We start from the raw sequence: 16,164 nt of genomic DNA, 5'->3' as shown, positions 1-16,164 counted from the left end.
GCATCATAGCTCACAGCAACCTCCAACTCCTGGGCTCAAGCGAGTCTCCTGCCTCTGCCTCTCAAGTAGCTGGGACCACAGGCACCTGCCACAACTCCTGGCTATTTTTTGGTTGCAGCTGTCATTGTTGTTTGGTGGGCCCGGGCTGGATTCAAACCTGCCACCTTAGGTGTATATGGCTGGCACCTTAGCCACTTGAGCCACAGGTGCCAAGCCAATATGAATATTTTCTATATTTCACACTTTGAAGACTTTTTTTTTTGCTAAATGATATGACATATCATAATTTAATCATCCTCCATTTTCTGGTCACTTAAGTCATTTCCAATTTTTTTGCTAATATGGATAGTAATTCAATGAACATTGTGGACCATGAATCTATCCATATTTGACTATTTCCTTATCCTTTAAAAATTTACTTTTTTTGTTTTTGAGACAGTCTCACTATGTTGTCCTTGGTAGAGTACTGTGGCATCACAGCTCACAGCAACCTCAAACTCTTGGGCTTAAGCCAGGAGTTCTAAACCTGTGGGTCATGACCCCTTTGGGGGGTCAAATGACCCTTTCCCCTTTCATAGCGGTCACCTTAGATCATCGGAAAATACATATTTCCGATGGTCTTAGGAACCAAGACACTGCTCCTCATGTGTGGGGGTCACCACAACATGAGGAACTGTATTAAAGGGTTGTGACATTAGTAAGGTTGAGAACCACTGGTTAAGTGATTCTCTTACCTCAGCCTCCCAAGTAGCTGGGACTACAGGTGCTCGCCACAATGCCCGGTTGTTTTTCAGTTGTAGTTGTCATTGATGCTTAGCTGGCCCGGGCTGGGTTCGAACTCACCAGCTTCAGTATGTATGGCTGGTGCTGGAACCACTATGCTACAGATGCCAAACCAAAAAATTTACTTTTTAGCCTTGGTGTATGTGACAAGTGCCCTACCCACTGAGCATGGGCACTGCCAAAAAATTTTACTTTTCTTAGAGACAATGTCTTACTGTGTTGCCCAGGATGGAGTGCAGTAGTGTTATCATAGTTCACTGTAACACTAAACTCCTGGGCTCAGGTACCCTTCTACCTTGGCCTCTGTAGTAGCTGGGACTGTAGGTTCACTCCATCCCATCTGGCTAATTTTTAATTTTTTTTTTTTTTTTTGGTATAGATGGGGTTGGTCTTGCTGTTACCCAAGCTGATTTCAACCTCCTGGTCTCAAGTCATTCTCCATCTCAGCCTCCCAAAGTGCTTGGATTATAGGCAGGAGCCACTGCCCTATTGTGAATATTTTTTAATGTCATTAAACAGTCTTTAAAAACAATTAAAAGGCCACATAGTATATAGTTTAGATGACATCATAGTTTTTACTTTTGAAGTGTAAGAAATTTAGGTTGTTCAAATTTTAGATATTATATGTGGTGACCATAGATCAGTGGGTAGGGTGCTGGCCACATATACTGAGGCTGGCAGGTTTGACTGGGCCAGCTAAAACAACAATGACAACTGCAACAACAACAACAAAAATAGCCAAGCGTTGTGGTGGGCGCCTGTAGTCCCAGCTACTTGGGAGGCTGAGGCAAGAGAATTGCTTAAGCCCAGGAGTTTGAAGTTGCTGTGAGCTGTGATGCCACAGCACTCTACTCAGGGTGACAATTTGAGACTGTGTCTCAAAAACAATAGAAAACAAAACAAAACCAAAACAAAAATCCAACCAACTAAATAACCTAATTAAAAAATAGGTAAAGAACCTCAAGAGACATTTTCCTAAAGAAGATATATAAATGGACAACAGGTTAATTATGAAAAGATCCTCAATATCACCAATCATTAGGGTGATTTGATCAAAACCACAATGATATGTCATATCCTATGTTAGGATGACCATTATTAACAAAAGATAACAAGTATTAGTGAGGATGTGGAGAAATAAGAACCTTATTGGTGGGAATATAAATTGGTGCACTCACTATGAAAAGTGCTACGGAGGCTTCTCAAAAAATTAAAAATAGAACTACCATAGGATCCTACCATCCTACTTCTGGGTATATATCCAAAGGAATGAAATCAAAGTGTCAAAAAGATATTTGTATTCCCATGTACACTGCAGCATTATTCACAATAGCCAAGACATGGAAGTACCCTAAATGTCCACCTACAGATAAATGGATAAAGAAAATGTGGCACATATATACAATGGAATATTATTTAGTGATAAAAAATAAATCTTCCCATTTGCAATAGCATGAATGAACCTGGAAGACATTATGCTAAGTGAAATAAGTCAGACATATAGAAGAAATAATATATGGTACAATTTATATGCTAAATCTAAAATAGGCAAAACTCATAGAAGCAAAAAGTAGAATAGTGGTTACCAGGGGCTGGGAGATGGAGAAATGGGGGCAGTATCAGTCAAAGTGTACAGAGCTTCAGCTATACAAAATGAATAATCCTAGAGATCTACTGTATTTATAGATAACAACACTGAATCATCTACTTAAAAATGCGCTAAAATGGCTGATCTTAAGCGTTTTTATCACAAAATACTAATACATAAGAGGATGAGAGGAAATTTTTAGAGATGATGGATAGGTATATGGTATAGGTTGTAGTGATGGTTTCACAAGTATATACTTATGTTAAAACTCATCAAGTTGTATACATTAAATATATACACCTTTTACTATGTCAATCATACCTCAACAGAGTGGCTTGCAAAAACTAACTTCTAATATATTACAAAATTTACTTGTTTTATTTCTCTTTCTTCCACTAAAACATAAGCTCCATACAATAGATATTCTTGTCTCTTTTATTCACTTATTGTATCTCTAGCTCCTAAAATGCTACACAGTAAGAACTTAATAAATATTTGTGGACTGAATAAAAATATAGTTCTAGACCTTAATGCCAACTAGTGAAACATAATTGTTAAAAGCTAGGGAGATAGGTCAAACCTGGATTCTAATTCTGATGCTGTATTTACCAATGGTGTAAAATTGGTGAGTTACTTAACATCTCTAAGCTTTCTTCATTTGTAAAATGTGTTTTTTTTCTGAGACAGAGCCTCAAGCTGTCACCCTGGGTAGAGTACCATGGCATCACAGCTCACAGCAACCTCCAACTCCTGGGCTCAAGCGATTCTCCTGCCTCTGCCTCCCAAGTAGCTGGGACTACAGGTGCCTGCCACAATACCAGGCTATTTTTTGGTTACAGCCATCATTGTTGTTTGGCAGGCCCGGGCTGGATTTGAACCCACTAGCTCAGGTATATGTGGCTGGTGCCTTAGCCGCTTGAGCCACAGGTGCCGAGCCTGTAAAATGTGTTTATTAATAGTACTAAGGCATATTTATATCAAATAGTACATAACTCTACTTCATAAAAACTATCTCTCATTCCCTTATAGTTAGTTCTAATGATCTACCCTCAATTTTACTGAGATGGGGTCTTTCTCTGTTGTCCATGCTAGAGTACAGTGACACAACCATAGTTCACTACAGCCTTAAACTCCTGGGTTTAAGTTATCTGACTGCCTTAGCCACCCAAGTACCTTAGACTATTGGTACAAGCCACCATGCTCTGGCTTCAAAAATTTTAAGCAGCAGTTAAACGCTATGATATCCATACTGATCTTTCACTAATCAAGCATATTAAACATAGATTTATCCCAGAAAAACATTAATTCTAGGTAAACAATATACTTATCATTTCCAGTGTCATGAAAACATTTTACACTTATTAAAGTAGATACAGATTTTTCACATTTGCAATTTGATCCAATTATGGATTCTTAGAAACCATGAGGTATAACAATCTCTGCTAAAACCAACTATGTTTTTTTTTTCTTTTTTGAGACAAAGCCTCACTTTTTGCCCCTGGTAGAGTACTGTGGCATCACAGCTCACAGCAACCTCAAACTCTTGGGCTCAAGCAATTCTCTTGCTTTATCCTCCCAAGTAGCTGATACTATAGGCACTCGCCACAATACCTGGCTATTTTTGGAGAGGCGGTCTCACTCTGGCTCAGGCTGGTCTCAAACTCACAAGCTCAGGCAATCCACCTGCCTCAGCCTCCCAGAGTGCTAGGATTACAGGTGTGAGCCACTGCACCCAGCCCTAAAGCCAATTATTTTTAAAAATTCATTTATTATTTTTTTGAGACAGAGTCTCACTTTCTTCCCCTTGGTAGAGTGCTATGATGTCACAGCTCACAGCAACCTCAAACTCTTGAGCTCAAGTATTTCTCTTGCCTCAGCCTCCCGAGTAGCTGAGACTACAGGTGCCTATCATAATACATGGATAGTTTATCTATTTTTAGTAGAGACAGGATCTTACTCTTGCTCAGGCTGGTCTTGAACTCCTGAGCTCAAGCAATCCACTTGCTTTGGCCTCCCAGAGTACTGAGATTACAGGTGTGATTCACCATGCCCAGCTAAAGCTAACTATTAAAAAATCCTGGCTGGGCAAGGTAGATGACGCCTGTAATCTAAGCACTCTGGGAGGCCAAGTTGGGTGATTTTCTTGAGCTTATGCCTTCAAGACTAGACTGAGCAAGAGCGAGACTATGTCTCTACTAAAAACAGAAAAACTAGCCAGGCGCCTTTAGTCCCAGCTACTCAGGAGGCTGAGGGAAGAGGATCACTTGAGTGTAGGAGACTGAGGTTACTATAAGTTATGATGCCATGGCATTCTACACAGGGCAACAGAGGGAGACTATGTCTCAAAAAAAAAAAATCCTTTAGCAGGGTGGTGACTGTGGCTCAAGGAGTAGGGCGCCAGCCCCATATACCGGAGGTGGTGGGTTCAAATGTGGCCCTGGCCAAAAACTGGGAAAAAAAATCCTTTAGCATAATGGAGCAAACTAAGCATGCACCTCTCTTCTTATCTTTCTTACATTTACTGAGCTACTTTTGGAAATCAACAGAAAACAGAGAGTATAACAGCCAGAATTCTAGGCTTGGCATTACCCCTGAGTAGGTCAGGGATCTTTGGTACATCAATATTTGAATAGGTACTTTTGTATATTTTATTTTACAAGGACGCTGAGCAGACGAGAGTGAGAAAGTCCTTCAAAAAAATAAAGAATAAGATCACTATCATGAGGAAAAAAAGAATATGCACATCAGGAAAATAAACTCCATTGTGCTCACTGTGCCTCATTTTGGCTACCACTGGGTTAAAAGATAACCTGTCAGTGCAGGAAGTCTTTGGGAGGCTAAGGCAGAAGATTGCTTGAGGCCAGGAGTTTGAGACTATCCTGGACAATAGTGAGACTCCCTTTCTACAAAAAATAAAAAATTAGCCCTGTTTGGTGGTATGCATGTCTGTAGTCCCAGCCACTAGGGAGACTGAGGAAAGAGGACTACTTGAGCCTAGGAGTTTGAAGTTGCAATCTGAGCTTTGATGATACCATTATATTCTAGACCTGGCAACAGAGGGAGCATGTGTCTCAGATAGAGAAAAAAAGATAATTCCGGATAACAAATTCTAATGGCATATGAATAGAAGCCTCTTTTAACTGTCACAATATAGAATAACAGAAGGGAAAGAAAGACGAGTGACCTTTTCTTGAAAAGGATGGACATAAATATTATTCCTCATTTAAAAGGTTTTGAATTCAATAAAATTGGGAGTTACTTAGGTACTTTTGGGGTAGTTAGAAGTAGTTAAGAATCTCTAAGTATGATAGTTGAAATAAGCATAATATAAGATAGTAAAGATAGGCTCTATTTTTAATAGTAATCAATGCCTGGAAACATTATGTTAAATCAAATTAACAAAAGCAAGCCCTTTTCCTTTAAGCAAAGTAGTTAAAATTTTCATTGCTACATTAGTCAGTGAAGACTTTATGAAGGACGTGGCCACGAAGAATGGGCAAGCTTTGAATAGAAGAGAGATCAAGGCATCCAGATAAGGGAAACAATAGGAAGACAGGAATAATGGTCGAGAGGCAGCAATTTGAATTCTGTAGTCAGGTTTGGGGTTAGATTCCAAGGATTCTAAAATCTGTGAAGTACAGTTCTTTGCCTTAAATCAGCCCAGGGCCCAGACAGGGAGACAAACAAGAAGACCCGGTTAAGTAATATCAACATGTAAGTATGTATGATGTACTACCAGAACACAAATGAGGAATAATTTTGCCTGCTGGATGCAGTGAAAATAATAAAAGATATCTGGAAAAAAAAAAGATATCTGAGCTGAAATCTTGAAGAATGTGTAGGGTTTAGTCTGTCAAGATAAGGGATAGAAAGGGCATCTCTGGGAAAACAAACAGCTTGAAAAAGACATGAAGGTGAGAGAGTTTATATCCGTCAAGGCAAGTTAAGATGCACAAGCACTAAGGAGTTAGAACTGAGTTTAAAAGGTAAGCTCAGGGCTGGGTGAGGAGGCTCACGCCTATAATTCTAGCACTCTGGGAGGCCAAGGCGGGTGGACTGCCTAAGATCACAGGTTTGAGACCAGCCTGAGCTAGAGAGAGATCTCGTCTCTAAAAAAATAGCCGGGTGTTGTGATTGGCGCCTGTAGTCTCAGCTACTAGGGAGGCTGAGACAAGAAGATTGCTTAAGCCCAAGAGTTTGAGGTTGCTGTGAGCTATGATGTCATCGCACTCTACCCAGGGCGACAAGGTGAGACTTTGTCTCAAAAAAAAAAAAAAAAAAAGTAAGCTGGGGCAGTTTTGGGAAGGATTTTATGATTTTATTCTGGAGGCAATAAGGAACCATCACAAGATTTTAAACCAAAAATGCCATAGTCAGATCAGTTTTGACAAAACAAGCTAGTGGCAGTGTAGAAAAATTAGGTGGAGACCAGAGGCAGAAAAAAACAATTAGGAGACTGTGGCAAATATTTAAACTAGGGGTGAGAACAAAGATCTATGATATTCTACTTGTGTGCCACAAAAGAAAATTCAAAGATCATTAACTAAATTATCTGTGAAAGAAGTTCAAAGCACAGTAAGTAAGCTTTTTTTTTTTTTTTTTTTTGAGTAAGAGTCTCACTTTGTGTCCTGGATAGAAGGCCACAGCGTCAAACTCCTGGGCTCAAGTAATCCTGTTGCCTCAGCCTTCTGAGTAGCTAGGACTACAGGCACCCACCACAATTTCTAGCTAGTTTTTCTATTTTTAATAGAGATGGGGGGGTCCCCAACTCTTGAGCTCAAGCAATCCCCTTGCCTCAGCCTCCCAGAGTGCTAGGATTATAGGTATGAGCCACTGCGTTAGGCCTTTACTCTTTTTGTTTGACCAATATAATTTAGATGTGCTGCGGAAGTTTAACTACAGGTTCAAGTGTGCTGTGAGATAAAAAGGTTGAAAAACACTGACCTAGATTATTATGTGTGATAACAGGTGATAAGAGGACAGATTCCACAGGTATTTGTTGGTGGGGGGGCAGAGAGGCCAGGAATTTGTAACTATTTTGTTGTGTGGGTAAGGAAGAAAAATAGTGTTTCTGACTGAGCTAAAAAGGCAACTTGTGGCAGCTGATGCCATTAAATGAGGTTTAGAAGAGAGAAGAAGGTTTGTAGGTAGATGATAAAAATATTTCCATGAATGACCATTACCATCTCGCCAGTTATTCAAGCTGGACACCTGAAATTCATCATAGGCTACTCACTTTTAGCACCACAGTCAGTCACCAAGTCCTAGAGATTCAACTTCTTTTACATCTCCCCATTCAGCTTATCTTTACAGTTTCTAGGCCCACTGCTATCATAGGCATCATAATTGAAATATTCATTCCTCTCCTGGGTTAACAGCCTCTAATTGATATTTCCTTGTTTCTAGCCTGGAACACGTCAAGTAAGTCCCTGACTGAACCTCTTCAAAGCCCCTCCCCCTTCTTAGAAGCTTACAGGATAAAAGTTCAAGTGTCTTGGTTTAACACAAAAGGCCTTTCAAAATCCTAGTCTCCTACCAATCTCACATGTGCACCCCTTGCTCAGTCACATGAAATTCTTTAGTACCTTTAACATACCATGTTTCTTCAGCCTCTATGTCTTTGCTCTTACCATTCCCTTTGTCCGATATGCCCCTTCCTTCCTTCCTTCCCTCACATAGCTAACTTCTAGCTCAAACAATGAACCTCCATAAAGCTTTTCCTGACACCATGATTTATAATGCTAACCTATTCCTATGTAGGACCTTTGGTAGAATATCACCACCCAATACTGTAATTGTGGATTTATCTATTTCACTAGTCCCAAGATCCCTATGGACAGCGACTGTATCTCATTTGATTTGACAGCATCTAGCAGTGTCTGCCACATATAGCAGGAACTCAAAAGCATTTGTTTAGAGAGGTCAGTTTGAGATCTATTAATTGACACGTCTGAAGAACATGCAGGTGGAGAGATCTTATACGTTGTTATGTGAAAAGGACAACATTACCATAAGATCACATTCTTGTTTAAAAAACATAAAGCTACTAAAAGTAAACAAAGACTTATGTATCTAAAGCCAGTTCAGGACTGAAGGGAAAGAGTAGGTATGTCTGTCTACTGGGAATGGCCAAGGATGGACCCCGAGAAACAGAAAATTTAAAGAGGTGGAAAAAAAGACAGTGGGTATTTAAGAAGAGAACAAGGAAAAACAAAACCACAGAAAGCCAAGAGGAGAGCAAAAGTTAGCATCAAATATTAGAGAACCAATGAAATCTCAGGAAAATACTGTCAAAAAGTGAACATTTTAGGTTCTCTTATTTATATCAGCCTTACCTAGCGTAATACACAAGACACACAGCTGACAACTTAGCATGATATAAACTGGTTATATTTATACTTCCAGCTCTACAACAAATTGAAAATCATTAAATACTTTAAACTACCTGAAACTGTGATAAAGCATTTATTAAAAAAAAAGGGAAGTTAAAATATTTAAATATCCTTTGTTATTTCCTTAACCACCTCTTATTCAGGTATGTGTTACTATTATTATTATTTTTAGTTTTAGTTTTTGAGACAGAGTCTTACTTTGTCACTCTCAGTAGAGTTCCATGTGGTCTTAGCTCACAGCAACCTCAAACTCTTGGGCTCAAAGCAATTCTCTTGCCTTAGCCTCCCTGGTAGATGGGACTATAGGCACCGGCTGCAGCACCCTGTTATTTATTTATTTATTTTTTGAGACGGGGTCTTGCTCTAGCTTAGGCTGATCTCGAACTCTTGAGATCAGGCAATCCACTGCTTTAGCCTCCCAGACTGCTAGGATTATAGGCGTGAGGCACTGTGCCTGGCCTGTGTTGTTATTATTTAAAAATATTTAACATGGATTTGAGAGGATGGGAATTTATATTATTTAAGTTGACCTTACTGAGTGGTTTGTGGTACCTTGAGTAATATTGTTCACTGGCAACCTTTAAACATCAATTTTTTTCATTTGCTACTTCTAATAGAAAAAAGTCTTATTTCTAATTATACATCTATGTTAATTTTAATTAAGCACCTTCATGCAACTGTAATTTCTGATAAACAAAAAGGTACTTCATGGAACAAATTAAATAACAGTAGTTCACAATAGTAACCATAAAGCAATAAACATACCCCTGTATCTGTATCAGATTTTGACGAACTTAGACTTTCCTGAGAAGGTGATGGGGACACACGTCCTAAAAACAACATAATTGTAAAAAACGCATGTATATACATACACACCCCAACCAAAATACAACATTCAGGAATGACACAGTAATGCCCAATTACTAGTCAGAATATAATCTAGAAAAATACGAACAAGTGAAGCATAATGGTATAAATACCAAAATGTGTTTATCATTTTTACATGAAATCTTTATAAAATGGCTTAACATTTTCCTAACATAGTTAAACAACATACTGTTAAATCACCAGTAGTCAAAGTGAATACATTCATAACAAGTAGCAAGAACAACAACAAAGGGGCAGAAAGGGTCAGTGCTGGGGCTTGTCTCAACAGCCACAGAAAACAGTCCTTCTGCTCTAAGCAGGGTAATAAAAGAAGTAACAGCTAGGAGAAAAACTCACGGTATAATAAACATAGTTTAACTTCTTTCAATTCATTATCATCTTCAATTAAGTATTGCAACATAATGCAAACAATATCCACAAGGCTTACTGAAGTACATAGGGCCAGTTTAGTGAAAATTCCTCAGACTTCTATGTTCCTCAAGTTGGTGCTTTGACTATACTCTATGGCTGCCTTCTATTTCTTTCTCCCATCTCCTATGTCTCCTAACTTCCTGGTTACAGCCTTAGTTGATTGTAGGTGGGGAATGGTTGTGGAGCAAGCTTATTATGCAGTTAATTACAATAAAAGAATACCATAAACTTAAAGCCCCTGTTCATATCAATTCTACATAATTTGCTGATAAATTACCATGATACATAAAAGTTTGTACATGGTTGGAATCTGTGTGTACATATATAAGGCTCCGATGTCTCTTTTGTATTTAACATTTTTCATATATCCCTTGAGATACTGAAAATTTACATTTACTTTCCATGGCTGTTTCCTTAATTATTCTTTACTTATTAAATATGTGTGTGTGTATGTGTGTGTATATATACATATATGTGTATGATTTTCATTCTTTTTCTAGTTTAATTATTTCATTTTAACCTAGGATAGAAGTGGATGTTGCCAGAAGAAATCAAATAACTCTGCTCAAAATAATTTATGAAATTAACTATGCACTACACCAGAAAGGGCATAAATCCTAATTTTGTGTAGCTCTCTTCATTGGATTTAGACTTTTTGCTGCTAGGTGTTTGGCCATTATGGTAAGTAATGGTTGCTGCAAATGACTGCTAGATAAGGAGGGCATTAGCATACCTAAAATGTAAAAATTCCATATTCTCTAGACTTTTAAATAAATTAAAAATACCTTCAGTGTTGTATTTCATTCGCATATTGTTGAAATAGTCAAAAGCATTTTTTAAAACCCATATTCTCACTACATTGTCTTGCCCAGCTGAAGCAAGTAATCGGCCACAGTGGGAAAATTTCATGGTCCAAACAGCTCCCTATGAAAACAAAAGGAGGCTCCAAATTATCACTTTAAAAGTTTAGAGACATTACTTTTAAACCAAAGTTTAAAATTATGCCAAATTATACACACCAAGATAATGCTCACATTAATAACACCATTTAAGGCCAAAAGTCTAATAGTGCTACAATATCATAAAATGATTCTTTCAGAAGAAAACCCTAGTGAGTGCGGGATACAACTATAACAGGGACTTTACCTAATGAATGCAAACACTGTAAGCTAATTGTTTGTACCCTCATATTAATCTGAAATAAAAAAATAAAATATAAAAAAGAAGAAGGCAGGATAAGATGGTTGCCATAATTTAAACTAACAACTTCAAAACCTCAAACCTTGTCCACATATTAATGGTATAAATAGGAGTTTTGAAGTGGCCAGAAATCTTAACCAGAAAAGCACAAATCCTACTTTGGGATCTCAGTCCCCTAGCTGAACATAAAGTAAGAGTGAGGGTGAAGGTGTGGGTGGTGGTGGTGGCAGCAGAGACCTCAGCACAGCAGTAACAACTTTTTTTTTTTTTTTTTAGACAGAGTCTCACTACGTTGCCCTAGGTAGAGTGCCATGGCGTCACAGCTCACAGCAACCTCCAACTCCTGGGCTTAAGTGATTCTCTTGACTCAGCCTCCTAAGTAGTTGGGACTAGAGGCACCCGCTACAACGCCTGGCTATTTTTTGTTGTAGTTGTCATTGTTGTTTAGCAGGCCCAGGTCAGGTTTGAACCCACCAGCCTCTGTGTATGTGGCTGGCGCTGTAACCACTGTGTTATGGGCGCCGAGCCAGCAACAACTCCTGACCAAGACCAAGGAAGAATAAATTCTGCCTTAGCAGTGGCCCTCCTAGCATTGGGCACTTAGAAGAAGTATTGGAATGGTGTGGTCTCATCTTGTTTTTCTCCCTAGAAACAGTTTCACAGTATATGGCCAGAATCTCTAGATACTAAAAACAGTATGGAAGTGTGTGTGTAGTGTGTGGTGTGTGCCTGGGGGGTTGAGGACAAAGAACATGAATCCTTAAATTGTAAAGGCCTAATCCTATTACAATAAATTTGTTGTATATGTAATATAGATCTGGATATATCAAACAATTATGGAATAGCACGTTTAGTGAAATTACTATTTCTGCAATGCTAAAGTACATAAAAAAATTGTCATCTGGAGTCTATTATAATGCAATTATACTTAAAACAGATAATAAGAAAAGAAAGTCAGTACAGTACAAGGAAACATATCAGTTTCCTTATGAGGGGTACTACAGGGAGTTCCAAGTCTCCATACATAGGAAACATGTATAACCACAGATATCTTGGAATGTGTGTGTTTGCCATGATTGGGAGAGACTTCATGTGTGTGTATAAAGAGGTGGCCAACATGTAGAGAAAGTTCTGTAAAACTCGGTAATGTATATTTTGTAAAGGTACACTTAGTTACAATTTTCCATTTTCCCTATGGATGACATTTTTTGGGACACCCTGTATTATATAATCAGCTCAAACATTTTATGTGTAGATTATAAACACCAAAATTTAAATTTCAATCTGGCTTCCATCTGATGTTTATGGTTGCTTCCTTCTAGTTAAGCCAACTTTTACACTTACAATCTAAATAGATTCTCTGATCAAGGGAACAGCATCATTTATCCAGTTCTGAGTTTTATCACTGTCTTTCCTGTGTTCCTAGCATTTTCAGGGGGCAATTGCAATACAATTTGGGTACTTGTACTTTCCTCTATATTGGTACACTTGAACTCTGACAGAGAACTTGAATCTCTACCTAGCTCCATATTTTAGCTAAGTATTTCACTTTACAAAATGTATTAAGCTTCTGAATATTTTTATTAATTATTTAAAATGAAGGGGGGACATTTTAAACATTTTCAAAGGTACAGACCACCCTTTAATTTAACTGCTTTAAAGTTTGATGCCTTTGCATAGCTTTACTAATGGTACAGGCTAGCTAGAGCTTACTTATTCAAGTACTTAACTTTTTGAACAATAATTCAGAGATAGTCTCTGCATTACCTATTCATTAAATCATATTAATGTAAATTCATTCTTCTTGAGTCAGGCTAGCAAAATTACATATGTAGGAAGAGATCAGTTTTATAAAAACCAAAGTATTTCTTTGAAAAACTTCTATTTCTACGAAAACATGAAGTATTTCTATTTCTATGAGAACATTATCACTCCGGAAAAATGAAATGGTTGCTCACCATATGTTCACCACTAAGATCTTGTACCACTTTGATCTGATCAAAATCATAAGGTCCTTTGAAACCATGTGCTGCTTTGAATTTAACTGGTCTTGTATATGGCATTCCTTCATCATCACTCGATGAAGGATCATCTTGATCAGTATGAAACACTGAACAGAGAAACAATAGAAATCATTAGTAGCTAATATAGATATACCTATATTATCATACCTATCATATTTTCATATTTACTGCTTACCAAGAGAATTCATTACAGGAAAAAGAAAAATTTGTCTACTATTATATAAAATATTAGCTAAGAGTATGGAGTCTAGTACCTAGGCTCAAATCCAGCTCTACATTTATTATCTACTTGACTACAGGCTAGTTATTTAACCTTTTTATGCCTCTCAGTTTTCTCATCTATAAAATGGGGATAACAATAATACTTACATCAAAGGGATTTTACAGAATTTTATAAATACAGATAAAAGTGCTTAGAACAGTATCTGGCACAGAATAAGTACTATGTGTTTATTAAATAAAACAAATAAGTATAGTAATGACAAAGACATAGCACATTTAGATCTGTGCAAATTTAGAAAATTTACCTAATTTTCAAAATACAGGAACCCCTTAGTATCCTGGTAGACTGGTTCCAGGACCTGCCATAGGTATCAAAATCTGCATATGATTAAGTTATTTATTTATTTATTTTTTGAGACAGAGCCTCAAGCTGTCGCCCTGGGTAGAGTGGTGCGGCATCACAGCTCACAGCAACCTCCAATTCCTGGGCTCAAGGGAGTCTCCTGCCTCCACCTCCCAAGTAGCTGGGACTACAGGCACCCGCCACAACGCCTAGCTATTTTTTGGTTGCAGCCATCATTGTTGTTTGGCGGGCCTAGGCTGGATTCGAACCCACCAGCTCAGGTGTATGTGGCCGGTGCCTTAGCCTCTTGAACCACAGGAGCCGAGCGATGATTAAGTTCCTTAATATAAAATGGCATAGTATTTGCATGTAACCTACACATACCCTCCCATATATTTTAAACCATCTCTAGATTATTGATAATACCTAATACAATGTAAATGTTACGTATAAAGCTGTTTACACTGTACTTTTTTTTTTTTTGAGACAAGGTCTCACTCTGTTGCCTGGGCTAGAGTATGATGGTGTCATTATAGTTCACTGCAACCTTGAACTCCTGGGCTCAAGCGTTCCTCATGCCTCAGCCTCCTAAGCAGTTGGGAGTACAGGCACAGGTCACCGTGCCTATCTAATGTTTCTATATTTTTGTAGAGAAAGGGTCCTGCTACATTGCTCAAGCTGGTGTTAATCTTCTGTCCTCAAGAAATCCTCCCACCTCAAACTCTGACAGTGCTACCATTATAGGTATTTCTATTTCTTTTTTTTTTTTTTTTTTGAAACAGAGCCTCAAGCTGTCACCCTGGGTAGAGTGCTGTGGCATCACAGCTCACCTCAACCTCCAACTCCTGGGCTCAAGAGATTCTCCTGCCTCCACCTCCCAAGTAGCTGGGACTACAGGTGCCCGCTACAATGCCCGGCTATTTTTTGGTTGCAACAGTCATTGTTGTTTGGTGGGCTTGGGCTGGATTCAAACCCACCAGCTCAGGTGTATGTGGCTGGTGCCTTAGCCACTTGAGCCACAGGCACCGAGACAGTATTTCTATTTCTATGAGAACTACTGAAAAATGAAATGGTTGCTTGCTATATGTTCACCACTAAGATCTGTACCACTTTGATCTGATAAAAATCATAAGGTCCTTTGAAACCATGTGCTACCATTATAGGTATGGGCCATTACTCCTGGCCTGTATTTTTTTTTTGTATGATTTTTGGTTGTATTGTTATTTTTATAGCTTTTATTCAAATATTTTTTGATCTGTGCTTAGTAGAATCCCCTGATGTGGAACCCACAGATACAGAGGACTGAGTGTATTTGTAAAAACTAAATAGTTTTACAAAGTTAATTTATAACTGATTATTGAACACTCAAACCTTTTGGGTTATCACCATCACAAAATACATACAAATTCGTTCATAAGATACATAAATTCATTCTTCTTCATATTCACAAAAATTAAGTGATAGAGTAACTTTTGATTTACTGAAATACTAAAATGTTAGTTATAAAGGTTTATGACTTTCAATAAAATAGAGTACTTCTTATAAACTATAGGCTAGATTTAGAAGATTATAAATTAACTGAACATTAAATGGAAATGTTCTATTTTACTCACCTTCATCTCTAACACTTTTAACTTTATTTATAGCACGTTCACCATATTCCTCAGCAAGATGCTTTGCTCTCTTTACTGATTTTCCAAGGAACTTCTTTAGTTGAGTCCTTAACAACAAAATTATTAACTAATTGGGAAAAGTTCAACAATTCACAGATAAACTTATTAACTTTGACTAATATAAGTACATTATTTAGAAATAACCTTTTAAAAATAAATAATAGGTATTTTAGTTCTCAAATCCCTTGTTCTGGGGAATAAACAGATTTAAGCCATAGGTCAATATGGCTGCCAAAGAAATATAGGCAATTTCCCCCAATTTATAATATCATATATTCTAGCGCTAGTCTTTAATGATGAATGATAACTGACTGGCAGAAGTGAGATGAGGAGGGGAGTGTTTAACGTGCAGATACATGGGCATTATCCTCAGATAATTGAATTTAGAAAGTCTGGGGCAGCGCCTATGGCTTAATGAGTAGGGCGCTGGCCCCATATACTGAGGGTGGTGGGTTCAAACCTGGCCCTGGCCAAACTGCAACAAAAAAATAGCCGGTGTTGTGGCGAGCACCTGTAGTCCCAGCTACTTAGGAGGCTGAGGCAAGAGAATCACCTAAGCCCAGGAGTTGGAGGTTGCTGTGAGCTGTGTGACGATGCCAGGGCACTCTATAGAGGGCGATAAAGTGAGACTCTTTCTCTA

The 16,164-nt window shown here is 38.1% G+C and overlaps 1 protein-coding gene across 2 annotated transcripts in view; it reads right to left on the bottom strand.

The window, feature by feature from the left end:
- Positions 1–16,164, bottom strand: part of WDR44 (WD repeat domain 44) — an 89,254-nt gene that overhangs the window by 19,830 nt on the left and 53,260 nt on the right. For both annotated transcript variants that reach the window (XM_003796987.3, XM_003796986.2), the window contains exons 9-12: positions 15,465–15,571; positions 13,221–13,372; positions 10,848–10,986; positions 9,529–9,593 (exon numbers count right to left, since the gene is read on the bottom strand). In XM_003796987.3, the coding sequence (XP_003797035.1) occupies positions 9,529–9,593; positions 10,848–10,986; positions 13,221–13,372; positions 15,465–15,571 (463 nt within the window). The remainder of the gene's footprint in view (positions 1–9,528; positions 9,594–10,847; positions 10,987–13,220; positions 13,373–15,464; positions 15,572–16,164) is intronic.

The sequence above is a fragment of the Otolemur garnettii genome, unplaced genomic scaffold (genome assembly GCF_000181295.1).
Source record: "Otolemur garnettii isolate 467f Iridium unplaced genomic scaffold, OtoGar3 scaffold00110, whole genome shotgun sequence".
NCBI classification, from domain to species: domain Eukaryota; kingdom Metazoa; phylum Chordata; class Mammalia; order Primates; family Galagidae; genus Otolemur; species Otolemur garnettii.
The sequence above is the reverse complement of the archived record's forward strand: the minus strand, read 5'-3'. Positions and strand labels throughout refer to the sequence as shown.